This window comes from Salvia splendens, chromosome 7, assembly GCF_004379255.2.
Source record: "Salvia splendens isolate huo1 chromosome 7, SspV2, whole genome shotgun sequence".
NCBI lineage: Eukaryota > Viridiplantae > Streptophyta > Magnoliopsida > Lamiales > Lamiaceae > Salvia > Salvia splendens.
In genome coordinates, this window is record NC_056038.1 from 14,671,784 (window position 1) to 14,685,546 (window position 13,763).

General features: G+C 41.1%; 1 protein-coding gene across 1 annotated transcript; it reads right to left on the reverse strand.

Annotated features, from left to right (window-relative positions):
* Window positions 1-2,313: 2,313 nt before the first annotated feature.
* On the reverse strand, window positions 2,314-3,586 carry LOC121741097 (pelargonidin 3-O-(6-caffeoylglucoside) 5-O-(6-O-malonylglucoside) 4'''-malonyltransferase-like). Its single transcript, XM_042133793.1, has one exon. It carries the CDS (start codon window positions 3,547-3,549, stop codon window positions 2,314-2,316), a length of 1,236 nt encoding a protein of 411 aa, XP_041989727.1. The 5' UTR covers window positions 3,550-3,586.
* Window positions 3,587-13,763: the final 10,177 nt, after the last annotated feature.

A 13,763-nucleotide genomic window follows, 5' to 3' on the forward strand; every position in this document is an offset into this window, starting at 1 on the left:
ATTGCACCGCGAGATTTTCCACTTGCAAATCATCCGACCGGGTGATTTGCACAAAGACGCATAATCGTCATGCGTTTCATTAAAAGGAGACGCATGAGGTTTGATAAGTCGTATTCTAGGCCTTGGTTACGGGTCAGTATGATGTGCTTAATTGATTATATTTGCAAAACAGTTGTTTAAAGTGTGCAGGTTAAGCATTCTAGCCAGTAGGGAAGTTTCGGAATGTTCAGGTGAAGGAGGCGCCAGCATGATCTCATACTGATCAGTATTCGTGCTAAAACGGCTTGAGATGGAGAAGACGGATAGCTGGGACGGATTACCCACAATTAAGGGCAAAGAAGTCAAATTGCAATGAGGATTTACCCTAAAATCAAGGGTAGCCTCCCTATAAAAGGAAGCCAAATTGGAGAGAGAGATATACACATTCACTCATTCACCACCATCTTTAGGTAGAAAGTTTTCTCGGTAGTTTCAGTCTTTCAGCCGTGTCCCGCTTCTTGCCTCGCCGTAGCCATGATCACTTGACGTTCAGATGTTCCCAGAATTCCAGTCATCGTCCATTCCAGCCAGCAAGATCGTAGTTTAGAGTCTCATCGCCCGGAGTGGCAAAACACTTTTACATTGCTTTCGTAGTTTTAAATTTCTCGCTTTCCTTACGTTGGATCTTGTTTGCCTTTGGATATTTTCTGCTTTTGAAGTACTTTGTTGAAGATCCGAACGTGTTTATGCTATGAAGTTGATTTCCGTTTCGTTTATTGTGGTGTTTCTTTATTCCCTTGCCTAGTTAGCTTAGATCTAAAGTTTCTCGGTGTTTAAAGTGCTGAATCTCTCAATTCCGTTTACGTAACAAATTTCTTTAGGATAGATAAACAAGTACTGTTTGATCGGAAAGTAGATCGTTGCATGCAAAGCTTAGTTTTAATTTCTGAATCGTTCTTTCATGTTGACCAGTATGCAGAAGTCCAGTTTCAGTGTTTGATTTCAGATTTGATTTCTTAGTTTTGGATCTGTGTTTGTGAGTTGTTAATCTGAGTTTTCCGTGTTGAATCTGGAATTGTTATCTGAGTTTTGGAAGTGTTTGTTGAAGAAGATGATGTCTATTTCAATTGGAGGGGACCACTTACTTTTCGAGATGCTTTTGCTTTTGTCCTTCACTTTTAGTTAAGCCCTGTCAGCCTAGTCATCAAACTTCCACTACACTCTGAATATTCTGTTTAGCCCAAAATAGAAACCCGTACCTTCCAAATATTTTCTGTTACAAAATTGTCTCCCCATTCCACGTACACAGTTACATTCCAAATGTTTTCCTTACCGTCTGACCAGTAGAACACCTCCTTTAAGTTCCAGCCTAGGTAGAAACTCAACCCAAGCGTGGTAGCTAACCCAATCTTCCAATTGTCACCGCGGTAGTTTAAGAACGCACCATCTCTGTGGGATTCGACCCTTACCACCGCTATACTGATCAGTAGAAGTGGGTTGAGGAATCTTTGAAACCAAGGTCTAGGTTAGTTAGGATCTCTATCCTGATCAGTAGGATATATCCTTGCTTGAACGACACCTACGCACCCAGGTCCTTTCAAGGGTCATGCGTCTCTCCCAAACACGAAATAAAAAAAAAAGTTTAGTACAAACACGGAATCTAAATTTCATTATAGAACAAAAATAGAAAAAACCAGAGTAATGGATATCATGGAGAATTGGAGATTGTGGAATTGGACAACAACGAAATTGAAGTAGACTAGCCAATTTCAATTTCCTAATAATTTAATTATTTTCATTTCGAGAAATAGAATTTCAAAAGGTAGTGCGATCGCAGAACAATATAGAATTTCAAAAGAAAATTAATAAATAGAATTAATAATGAGTGCTATATTTATCATGTGATTATAATCCCTGAAGTCGAATTTTCAACTTTGGTAGAATAAATTAAAAAATAAATCAATTTTTATGTTGAATGAAAGTATTAAAAATTTTGTTCATACCAAAAAAAGTGTCATACAGTTTTGAGATATAATTTAAAACTAAAAAACATTTTTGAGTTTCAACTATTTAAAAAACATTATAAGTAATTGAATATTTAAATATTTTTAAAATATTTCAGTAGCTAACTTATTTGTTTCTAGATCCATCACTGAAGTTGGAGGCAAGCATCAAAACACAACAAAAAAAATATGTAATGATCATAAATCCAAGAACTACATACTTTGATGTTTTAATTGCAACAGAAATGTGCATTCCAACAAGTAAATTTTGGTAGTAATACAAACTCACTCGCAAACTAAGGAAGAAAATAACATTATTTTGATTAATATCTTAGGTTGCAAAAAATGTAATATCTTGATTTTGCTCAAACACTTTCATATCATCCTTGCTTAAATGCAGCCACGCCTCAATCCCATCCCCATCTCCTTTCCCCATCAGAATTGTCGTGTCTTGAGCGTGCATTGGAGCGACGCCGACCCAAACCGGCTTCCCCCATCCGAAGTCAGCTTCACAGAATCCAAACTTACTCCAATCGCTAAACCACAGAGTCGTAGCACCAACTCCGGGAAGTGCATTCGCCACCGGTTTCAGAGTGGCACTGCCAAAACCAATCCGACCACACTTTGCTATAGCCTTCCCAATAGCCTCCTCCATCAGATCCACCAGTCCCTGAATCCCCATCTCTGCCTCCGCAGCGCAGCTGCTAACCGCCTGCAACACAATATTACCACACACATGTTTCTGCAGAGGTGGCACTCTTCTCCCCCTCATGTTAACTGCATGGCTGATGTAACAACCCTCTCCGGATCGGCCAATCAGTGCTTTCGCTATCACAGCAGACACCACCACCACCTTCGAAACCATCCCTCCCCCGTCTTTAACCCTTAACTTCGACCTAACCCTGTCTATACCTTCCTTGTCGAAGCAAAACCTTCTACACACAATCCCATGATTTCCCTCCATTCTAGAACATTCCACTTTAGACCAATTCCTGCCAGGGAAAAGCGCCGTAGATTCATAAAAAGTTGGGATAGCAACAGCACTGATGCTCTCACCTGAACTGGTGGAGGCACTCGACCAGGCAGAAATGAACGTCGAGAGTGAGCAAGTGTCGAATATCCTGTGCGAGACGCTGACGCCAATCACCAATCCACCGCATTTCAGATCTGTGATCTGAACCGACAGCAGTGGATCCGATTCTCCATCCATTTGGTGAGATCGGCGTGGAAGGAGATCGTTCAGTTGTTCACTTGTCCCAACAATGTTGGCCAGCTCCACATCGGGGGCTTCTGCTTCCACAAACTCGGCACCCTCGTCGCTGCAGTTGATGGAGTGATCGGTCTTTATGTATCTTCCAGCAAGGACGTAGAATTGTGGGAGGATATTTTGCAGAGATTCTTCGAGTTTTTGAGTTATTCGGTGTGGTTTTGATGGATAGAATAAAACGACGCCGATGTTGGTGGATGGAGCAAGCTCATCTATGCAAGAGATTTTGTAGTTTTTGAGGTTTCGTGGAGTTGGGGAAGATGGTTTGATCAATTTTCTTCTTACTACGTTTGCTCTCATGGTTGCTAAACAAGAAGAAGAAGAAGGTAGGTGTAAATCTAGATCTAAGTGTGTTCAAATTTCAAACATGAAGCATCTGTATTTTTTTGTTAATAAATACTGTATCAAAACAATAGACGACAAATCATAAATAAACAAGCACTAAAAATACATAAGGCTGTCAGTTTTCATGTTATTAACTTTGGTGAATGAAAACACACGAACCACAAAACACAAATAGTAATGATTTAAGTGTGATTAGTTGAGAAGTTATATCTTTCGGCCCAATCCTTAAGTGTTTTTATAAATAGAGGGAACATCATTTTTGGTCCACCAACTTTGCCAAAGTATATTTTTAGGTCCGTGAACTTTGAAAATATCATTTTAGGTCCGTGAACTTTGAGTTAGTATCATTTGAGGTACTTTTTACTATTTCCAAATTTTTTTGGACGAAAATACCCTCAATACATTAAAGTGTATATATTTTTAATAAATTTATCATATACTCATATTTTTTTATAAATATTTTTACAATATATTTTTGACAAATTTTCTAAATATAATTTGACCTTAAAAATATTATCACTTAATTTTGTGACATGGAAGTGAAATTGCTTCTTCAATTTTTTATATTAAATTTTTTTAAAAATTGAATAAAGAACTTTCTTTAATAATAAAAAATTAAATAAAGATCTTTTTATAAATATCTTCACAATATATTTTTGACAAATTTTCTAAATATAATTTGACCTTCAATATTATCATTTAATTTTGTGACATGCAAGAAAAGATCTTTATTCAATTTTTTATTATTAAAAAAAAGTTCTTTATTCAATTTAAAAAAAATTAATATAAAAAATTGAAGAAGCAATTTTACTTGCATGTCACAAAATTAAGTGATAATATTTAAGGTCAAATTATATTTAGAAAATTTGTCAAAAATATATTGTAAAGATATTTATAAAAAATTATGAGTATATGATAAATTTATTAAAAATATATACACTTTAATGTATTGAGGGTATTTTTGACCAAAAAAAATTAGAAATAGTAAAAAGTACCTCAATTGATACTAACTCAAAGTTCACGGACCTAAAATGATATTTTCAAAGTTCACGGACCTAAAATGATACTTTGGCAAAGTTCGTGGACCAAAAATGATGTTCCCTCTTATAAATAAATGAACACGCGAATTATTTACCTAATTTGTTATAATGTGTTGTTGGAAATTTGGACTTCACTTCACCTAATTAGAGTAATCTGATAAAGATTAAATGTATTTAGTTATTATGAAAATAACTGTGGATACTATATGAGATTTTCTATTTGTTGAAGGACCGACCGAATAGAAAATAAAAGGTCTTATATTTATATAAATATAAGCTAGGTAGGGTTATGGTCTTTTATCGTTTGGAAAATCCATAGGTGCTGCAAAACAATTTTGGTGTGCAATTTTGCCATTCAATTCTAGATAGATCAAGGTACATTTTCATCTTATAGTTAACAATTGTTCTGTTCTTGATTAATCATTATAGGGATGTTTATGTAATTGTTTATTCGATTATTCTATCAACTAGAATAAAAAATATTGTGTTTTCGTTTATTGCACTCTTGTGGATCAAGTTAATTGGGGAATCAATTTGGAAAGGCTGTGTGCTTTGATAATTGTTTCTTTTAGTCAATCTTTTTGTTCAGAGATTTTAATTTTGGTAAATTCTCCGCCGATGCATGTGCTCTGGTTTAATGGATTAAGTGTTTTTTTATGAATCAATGAATAAAATAATGAAAGGAAACATACAAGCATTACTCGGGCATACCCGAGGGATACAGCCAACTAGCCTAGGCTAGCGAGCTGGGGAGGAGGAAGTAACGAAATACACACGAACTTAGGCATTCCCAAGGGCTTGTACTAAGCCACATTACAACTGCAACATGAAGACCTTGAGGTTTAGAAGAGGACCCTAGCCAGCCTAATGGCTTAGACAAACTTCCTTGCCATGTAAAGATTACACAAAAACATAGGCATACCTATGTGGGGTAGTCCGGGTCTATCCAGAAACCACAACAAAGACCCTCCAACGGTGGAGGGCGGGCCTCATTAAAACCTCTTGATGCAAAACCCAAATGGGAAAAAACCTCAAGAGGCTCACAAGCCTAGATCTTGAGAACATTTTTTAACCATACAGGGCATTGCCAACCCGACGACCAACGGTGGAGGGCGGGCCTTGTTAAAACCTCTTGGTGGGTCGCTTGAAGCAAGTATGAGGCTCACAAGCCTAGATCTTGAGAACATTTTTTAACCATACAGGGCATTGCCAACCCGACGACCAAAGGGTTAGAAGGGACTCAAAATAGCGGGGGTGGCTAAGAGATGGCTTGGTAAAAATGTTAAAGGATGTCCAGTGGCTCAGGTCATGCACGTGGTAGAGATACAGCTGGGCCATTCACGAACCAGCTTGTGCGATGCTTAAGCCTTTGGTAAAAAAATATCCCAGGATGTACCACGGCTCGAGCCATGCTCGGAAAAATGGTTCTGAAATGGTTGGGAAGAACTTTTGTTTATCATGCAGAGGATCCTCACACCGACAGAGTCGGAATACTGGGGACATTCTGGCTTGGTGAGACTGAGACATGGAAAAAAATGGGGCGCCATGGGCTGAGCCAAGCACTCATCCTCGGACATAGCGACACAAAAGATGAAAGAAAGAAGTATTACACGGCCAATCGGTCGGAAGGGTTATCTTTGTGTGGACTATGGCACGTGTACATGGCCGAAAATCAAAGCTGCTTCTCGGACGATGAACGTTTGTTTATTATATGAAGTAACCCCATTAAGATTGACATGGAATAGTAGGGACATTCTGGTTTAGGAGGTGTCAGAAAAGGAGGGAAAGGTCGGGAGGGACCCATAAGGATACACAAGTAGCCATCCTACCTCGGGGTAACCCCACGCAGGCAGTGGCAAACACACGAGCCAAGGGAAATCCCTTGGTGCCATTTTATATTTCATCATGCATCAATGAGCTGAGGTACAAACACAAGGAAAGAAACGTAATACATAGAGGAATGAAATCCTTGCTATCTCCTGTTGACCCCTCACGTCCCAAGGTATTGCTGGACAAGCTCTTGCGGGTACATGGGATATAGTGTGGCATAAGTGATCTTCTTGACTTCGAAAACAATGTGTCTTGGTTCGAAGGTTGTCCCATCATGGACAAGGGCAGTGCGTGCCCTCCAAATTAGACTCACTGTCGCTAAAAGAGCTAGTCCCCTTGCCTTGCGCATAATCGCTGCTCTGTGCCTCTTCTTTGTCATCCACTTAATCGCCATTGGGATGGAGTTCAATAATCTACGCATGCCCACCCATCCCTTAATAACATTCCACACCTCTCTTGTCTTATGGCATTTAAAAAAGAGGTGGCCCGCTGATTCAAGGTGCAAGGAGCATAAAGGGCATTGTTGGTCAATGTTCAGGTAACCAAGTCTGTCCCTAGTGGATAGCCGGCCTTTGATCGCTTGCCAAGTCGTGAAAGAGAACTTCAGTGGCACGAAGTCTTTCCACACAAATCGCGGCCATAACTTGCGCTCGCCTTTTGGCCTGAACCAATCATATGACTCTGTTGTTCCGTTTGCAGTGTACCACTTGGCCAAGATGGCCACGACCTCACCTTGTGGATGATTGATGGGCAGACTATCCCGAATCTCCAAAATTCTCTTGAGCAAAGGTGAATCTCGTGGCTTTGCTGTCCACTCCCGTAGCGTCTTGTCTCGAAAGAACGAACTGTCAATCCACTTGATCCATAGGGAGTCCTTTTTGATGTGGATGTTCCATAGATTGCGTCCAATGAGGGCTTTGTTCCATGCACCTAGGTTTCTGAATCCTAGCCCGCATTCGTCCTTCGGTAGGCAAAGGTCCTTCCATGCCACAGGGGGAATTTTGTTTCCCAAATGAATTGACGGTAAATTGAGGTGATGCGGTCAATCACATTTTATGGGAGTGGGAAGATTTGTAGCCAATAACATTCAACACCCTGTAGAACCCTGGATTAAGTGTTTTCTAATTACATGTGTTGATCGCCTATGCATTGGTAAAGATTTAGTTGATTAATTGAGTTCTGAGTATTGAATTCGTGATTGTCGAATGAATTTTTGGTTATTCTAGGTATGCGTGATTCTTACTTCTTAGTAGTTTGGTGGACGTAAGGAATTTTTTTTGACAGGGGCTCTGTAATAATGGAGTGCTCATTTCAGTTGGAAGAAGCTCGGCTAGAAAGGAGTTCGGTAAGCTCGGCTTACCGAGCTGGAACTAGCCTGAAACTAGCCGAGAAGAAGAAGGCAGAAGTCGGTAAGCTCAGCGGTAAGGAAGCTCGGTAAGGAAGCTCGGCGTTGAGCTGGAATGAGCCGAGAAGGAAGAGTTCGGTTGTAAGCCGAGGAAGGAGTTCGGTCTTGAACCGAGGAAGGAGTTCGGTCTTGAACCGAGAAGGAAGAAGCAACCTAGCCGAACTAGCCGTTGGAGCAGCAGTTAGTTAGCTGAGATGTAGCGGTTATTCTTCTTGCTTTCTTGATTCTTCTTGTAGTTAGTTAGTAGCAGTTGCTACTTGATTGTAGAGCTTTAAATAGCTCACCGTGTATGTAGTTTAGAGTAGAGTTTTATCAATAAAGAGTTTTCCAGTTTTCTCTCCAAGATTATCATCTTCAATACTCAAAGTGTGAGTGTGTGTGTTTTCTGCGTTGTGTGATCTCATACAACAGTGAGTGTGTGTGTGATCTTATTGAGTGTGTGAAAGCCTTGTGTGTGCGAATCCCAACAAGTGGCGCCGTCTGTGGGAAGGGATATTGAAGCTGATTTGCAGAGGATCAAACGGTTTCAGAGATGGCAGCAAGGCTTGATGCAGAAAAATTCACAGGCAAGAATGATTATGGCCTGTGGAAGATGAAGATGAAGGCGGTTTTAATTCAGCAAGGCTTGGCGGCAGTTCTTGCAAAACCAGAGGAGAAAGGAAAGGCTCCAGTGCTTGATGAAAAAGCTCAGGCAAAGATGGAGGAGATGCAGCTCAAGGCACATTCTGCAGTGATTCTGTGCCTTGGAGATAAGGTCTTGAGGGAAGTTCAAGAAGCCAAGACTGCGGTGGAGATCTTGGACAAGTTAGATGAAGTTTACTTGGCCAAATCCTTGGCTAACCGGCTGTATCTCAAGAAGAGGCTGTATGCCTATAGTTTTTCTGGAGATAGGTCCATCATTGAGCAGCTAGAGGAGTTCAACAAGATCATTGATGACCTGGGATCTGTTGATGTCAAGATCTCAGATGAGGATAAGGCCATTCTCACATTGAATGCCTTGCCTAGCTCGTATGACCAGCTAAGTGATGCAATTATCTATGGAAGAGATAAACCTATCACTTATGCAGAAGTCTATTCAGCCTTGATGGCCAAAGAACTCCAGAAGACAGCCAACAGAGGCTCTGCAAGCTCCAATGTTCAAGCTGCAGAGGCCTTGAATGTGAAGAAGTTCAAGAAGCAGAACTTCAAGAAGAAGTTTGAGGGCCCTAAACCCTCAAGTTCTGATGCTCAGAAGGAAACCAGAGCTTGCTATTGGTGCAAGAAACCTGGACATTTGAAGAAAGATTGTCATGCATGGAAGAGAAAGATGGCCTCTGAGGGACACAATCAATCTGATTGTGTGGAGAGTGCTGATCCCCCGGCTCAACTCATGAATATCAGTGATAGTGGGGTCAGTCATAGGTGGATAATGGACTCGGGGTGCAGCTTCCATATGTGCCCCAATAGAAGCTGGTTTCATGATCTTCAAGAAGCATCGGGTACGGTTGTTCTTGGTAATAATCACATTTGTCAGATCAAAGGAATAGGGAAGGTAAAGCTAAGCCTACAAGATGGCTCTATAAAGATCCTAACTGGGGTGAGGTATATTCCAGAAGTGAAGAGGAACCTCATCTCATTGGGAATGCTGGAGCAGAAAGGGTTCACCATATTGATGAGTCAAGGAAAATTGTTTGTGAAATCTGGAGATGCAGTGATGATGGAGGCTGACAGAGAGCATATTCTCTATTATCTGAAGGCTAAGGCTGTTGATGGAGAAAGCAATGCAGTGTCAGATGATTCCATAATGCTATGGCACAAGAGATTGGGCCACCCAGCTGAAGGAAGCTTGAAAGAACTCATCAAGAAGGGTCTGATCTCTGGAGATTTCAACAAGATGGACCCCTGTGAGCAATGTATACTTGGAAAGGCTAAGAAGGCACCCTATCCTACAGGTATTCACTCTTCTACAGCCCCTTTAGACTACATACATAGTGATCTTTGGGGGCCTTCACCGGTGTGTTCAATTGGTGGAGGAAAGTATTATCTAGCTATCATTGATGACTATACAAGGAAGTTGTGGGTATATATTCTTAAAGAAAAATCTGAAACACTCACAAAGTTCAAGATATGGTGTAAGGAGGTTGAGCTAGAGAAGGGTAGAAGTGTTAAATGCTTAAGGACAGACAATGGCCTAGAGTTCTTGTCTGCTGAGTTTGATCTGTTTTGTAAAGAGAAGGGTATGAAGAGGCACCGGACTGTTCCTGGTAATCCTCAGCAAAATGGTGTTGTGGAAAGGATGAATAGGACAATCCTAGAGAGGGTGAGGTGCCTACTTCTTGGTTCTGGTTTGAGCAGCAGATTCTGGGGTGAGGCTGTGTATACAGCAGCCTATCTCATCAATAAATGCCCATCTACTGCCCTGAAATCTGAAACTCCTGATTACATGTGGTATGGAGCTCATAGTGACTACTCAAAATACAAGGTGTTTGGGTGTGTGGCCTATGCTCATGCTAGGCAAAGTAAGCTTGAAGCTAGGGCTCTGAAATGTATCTTGCTGGGGTATCAGAGGGGTGTTAAGGGGTATAGGCTCTGGTGTATTGAGCCCGGTAAGCAGAAGGTCTTGGTGAGTAGGGATGTGGTGTTCTTGGAGGATCAGATGCCATACCTGAAAGATAAGCTGGACTCCAGTGAAGATGAGGGTGATTTCTTCAAGGTGGAGCCTGTGGGGGTTGGCCTAGGAGCAGGTGGAGTTATTGACTCAGGGAGTGAGTCTGATTCAGATAAAGAAGAGGCTCCAACTCAGGGCAACCAGGCTGGTGAGTCTATATCAGACTCTATCAGAGACTATCAGCTTGCAAGGGACAGAGTTAGAAGAGAAACAAGGCCACCAACAAAGTTCTCTGATGTTGTGTATTATGCTCTGTGTGCAGCTGAAAGTATTGATGGTGCAGATCCACTCACATATAAAGAAGCTATGCAGAGCAAAGATAGAGAAAGATGGATTGAAGCCATGAATGAGGAAATAGAGTCTTTACTCAAGAACAAAACATGGATTTTGGTGGACAAATCCAAGCTGAATACAGATGGAAAGGAGAGGAAGCTGATCAGTTGCAAGTGGTTGTTTAAAAAGAAGGTAGAGACCACTGATAAAGACAGAATCAGGTTCAAGGCAAGGCTGGTGGCTAGAGGCTTTACACAGCAGGAGGGAATCGATTTCAATGAAGTGTTTGCACCTGTTGTGAAGCACACTTCGATTAGGATTCTATTGGCTGTGGTGAATCAGCTTGACTGGGAGCTACAACAGCTTGATGTGAAGACAGCCTTCCTAAATGGAGATCTAGAGGAAACTATCTTCATGGAACAGCCAGAGGGCTATGTAAAGATTGGAGAAGAAGGCAAGGTGTGCCTGTTACAGAAAAGTCTTTATGGACTTAAGCAAAGTCCTAGACAGTGGAATAAGAAGTTTGATGCACAGATGAAGAAGATTGGCTTCTCCAAGTCAGAATATGATGATTGCATCTACATCAAGAAGGCAGGCAGGACTCCCATTGCCTACCTATTACTCTATGTGGATGATATGCTACTTGCAGGGCCTTCTATGACAGAAATTCAGAAAGTTAAACAAGATCTGAAGTCAAGCTTTGAAATGAAGGATCTAGGAGAGTCAAGGAAGATCCTAGGCATACATATTCAGAGAGATAGAGGCTGCAAGAAGCTGTGGATGCTGCAAACTGACTATATTGAGAAAGTTTTGCAGAGATTCAAAATGGAAAATGCAAAAGCTGCATCAACTCCTCTGTCCCAGAGTTTTAAGCTATCAAAGGAACAAGCCCCTAAAACTAAGCAAGAGGCTGATGAGATGAAGGCTATCCCTTATGCTAGTGTTGTTGGGAGTATCATGTACACTATGATTTGTACAAGACCAGATCTTGCTCATGCTATCTCAGTGACTAGCAGATACATGGCAGACCCGGGGAAGGAGCATTGGAATGCTCTTAAGTGGATATTGAGGTACATGAAGTCAACTAAGGACTGGGGGGTTGTGTTCAATGGCTGGGAAGGTGAATCTGAGGAGGTTGTGCAGGGCTATTGTGATGCAGACTATGCTGCAAACCTGGACAACAGAAAGTCCCAAACAGGTTATCTTTTCACCATGTTTGGAACTGTAATCAGCTGGAAGTCAGGGTTGCAAAGTGTTGTTGCTCTCTCAACAACAGAATCAGAGTATATAGCTCTCACTGCAGCTGTACAGGAGAGTTTTTGGATTCAGGGAGTGATTTCTGACTTTGGTTTTGACCAAAAGACAATGGTGATTCATTGTGACAGCAGCTCAGCTATGTGCTTGGCTAAACATCCGGGTTTTCATGAAAGGAGCAAGCACATAGACATAAAGTTGCATTTCATTAGAGATGAGATTGAAAAGGGGAGAGTGAAGGTAATTAAGATTAACACCTTGCACAATCCGGCTGACATGCTAACAAAGTCTCTAGGTAGAGACAAGTTTGATCATTGCAAGAAATTGATCAATGTTTGTGCAAGAACTGAGATGAGCCCTCAGGTGGAGAATTGTAATAATGGAGTGCTCATTTCAGTTGGAAGAAGCTCGGCTAGAAAGGAGTTCGGTAAGCTCGGCTTACCGAGCTGGAACTAGCCTGAAACTAGCCGAGAAGAAGAAGGCAGAAGTCGGTAAGCTCAGCGGTAAGGAAGCTCGGTAAGGAAGCTCGGCGTTGAGCTGGAATGAGCCGAGAAGGAAGAGTTCGGTTGTAAGCCGAGGAAGGAGTTCGGTCTTGAACCGAGGAAGGAGTTCGGTCTTGAACCGAGAAGGAAGAAGCAACCTAGCCGAACTAGCCGTTGGAGCAGCAGTTAGTTAGCTGAGATGTAGCGGTTATTCTTCTTGCTTTCTTGATTCTTCTTGTAGTTAGTTAGTAGCAGTTGCTACTTGATTGTAGAGCTTTAAATAGCTCACCGTGTATGTAGTTTAGAGTAGAGTTTTATCAATAAAGAGTTTTCCAGTTTTCTCTCCAAGATTATCATCTTCAATACTCAAAGTGTGAGTGTGTGTGTTTTCTGCGTTGTGTGATCTCATACAACAGTGAGTGTGTGTGTGATCTTATTGAGTGTGTGAAAGCCTTGTGTGTGCGAATCCCAACAGGCTCCATAGTAAACTTCGTTCATTCAGATTTAAAATCTCTCCCCATCAGTGGAAAAGTAAGTGGAGTATGTGTTTTATTTTTGTAGGAAAGAAATCAAGGGAATAATATACAATTAATACATGATTGATATGGTATGGTAGCTTTCCATGGATAGGTGTACACATTGAATGTAAATTAGGTTTTCCTTATATTGGTAGAATGTAGCCCTATATAGAGGGTATGTTTTTGTATATTATGAATGAATAAGATTGACAGAAATTACCGATTCCTTCATGGCACCAGAGCAGTTTTTTCGATCCTAGGCTCAGAATTGTTTTCATCATAGCCAATTACCAATTCTCGACCTTTTTTCGACCAAAATCAAACCCAGAAATCAGTCCCTACAGCCAACAATATGCCAGACAAAGAGGATGAGATCAAACCAAACACAGAAACCACAGACGAGACAAAAAGCTTGAGGAACAGCAAAGGCATTACAGTAGCCTTTAAACTAAATGGGAGAAACTACCCATTATGGTCCAGATTGATGAAAGTGAAGATAGGAGGCCGGGGAGCCTATTCTTATATCCGAAACGAACCGCCGAGCCCAGGGAGCAAGGGCTTCGAGGAATGGGAAAAGAACGATCTCATAGTATTCTCTTGGATCGTGGACAACATCGAAGACGACATTATCTCCGATTTCACGCATCACCAAACATCAAGGGCGTTGTGGGATAGCCTCGCCGTGACATATGAAAACAAGGCAGATAAGTATTTGATTTA

What these genes read in the sequence shown, in the direction of transcription:
- LOC121741097 (XM_042133793.1), bottom strand. Translation starts at nt 3,549, where the DNA reads ATGAGAGCAAACGTAGTAAGAAGAAAATTGATCAAACCATCTTCCCCA.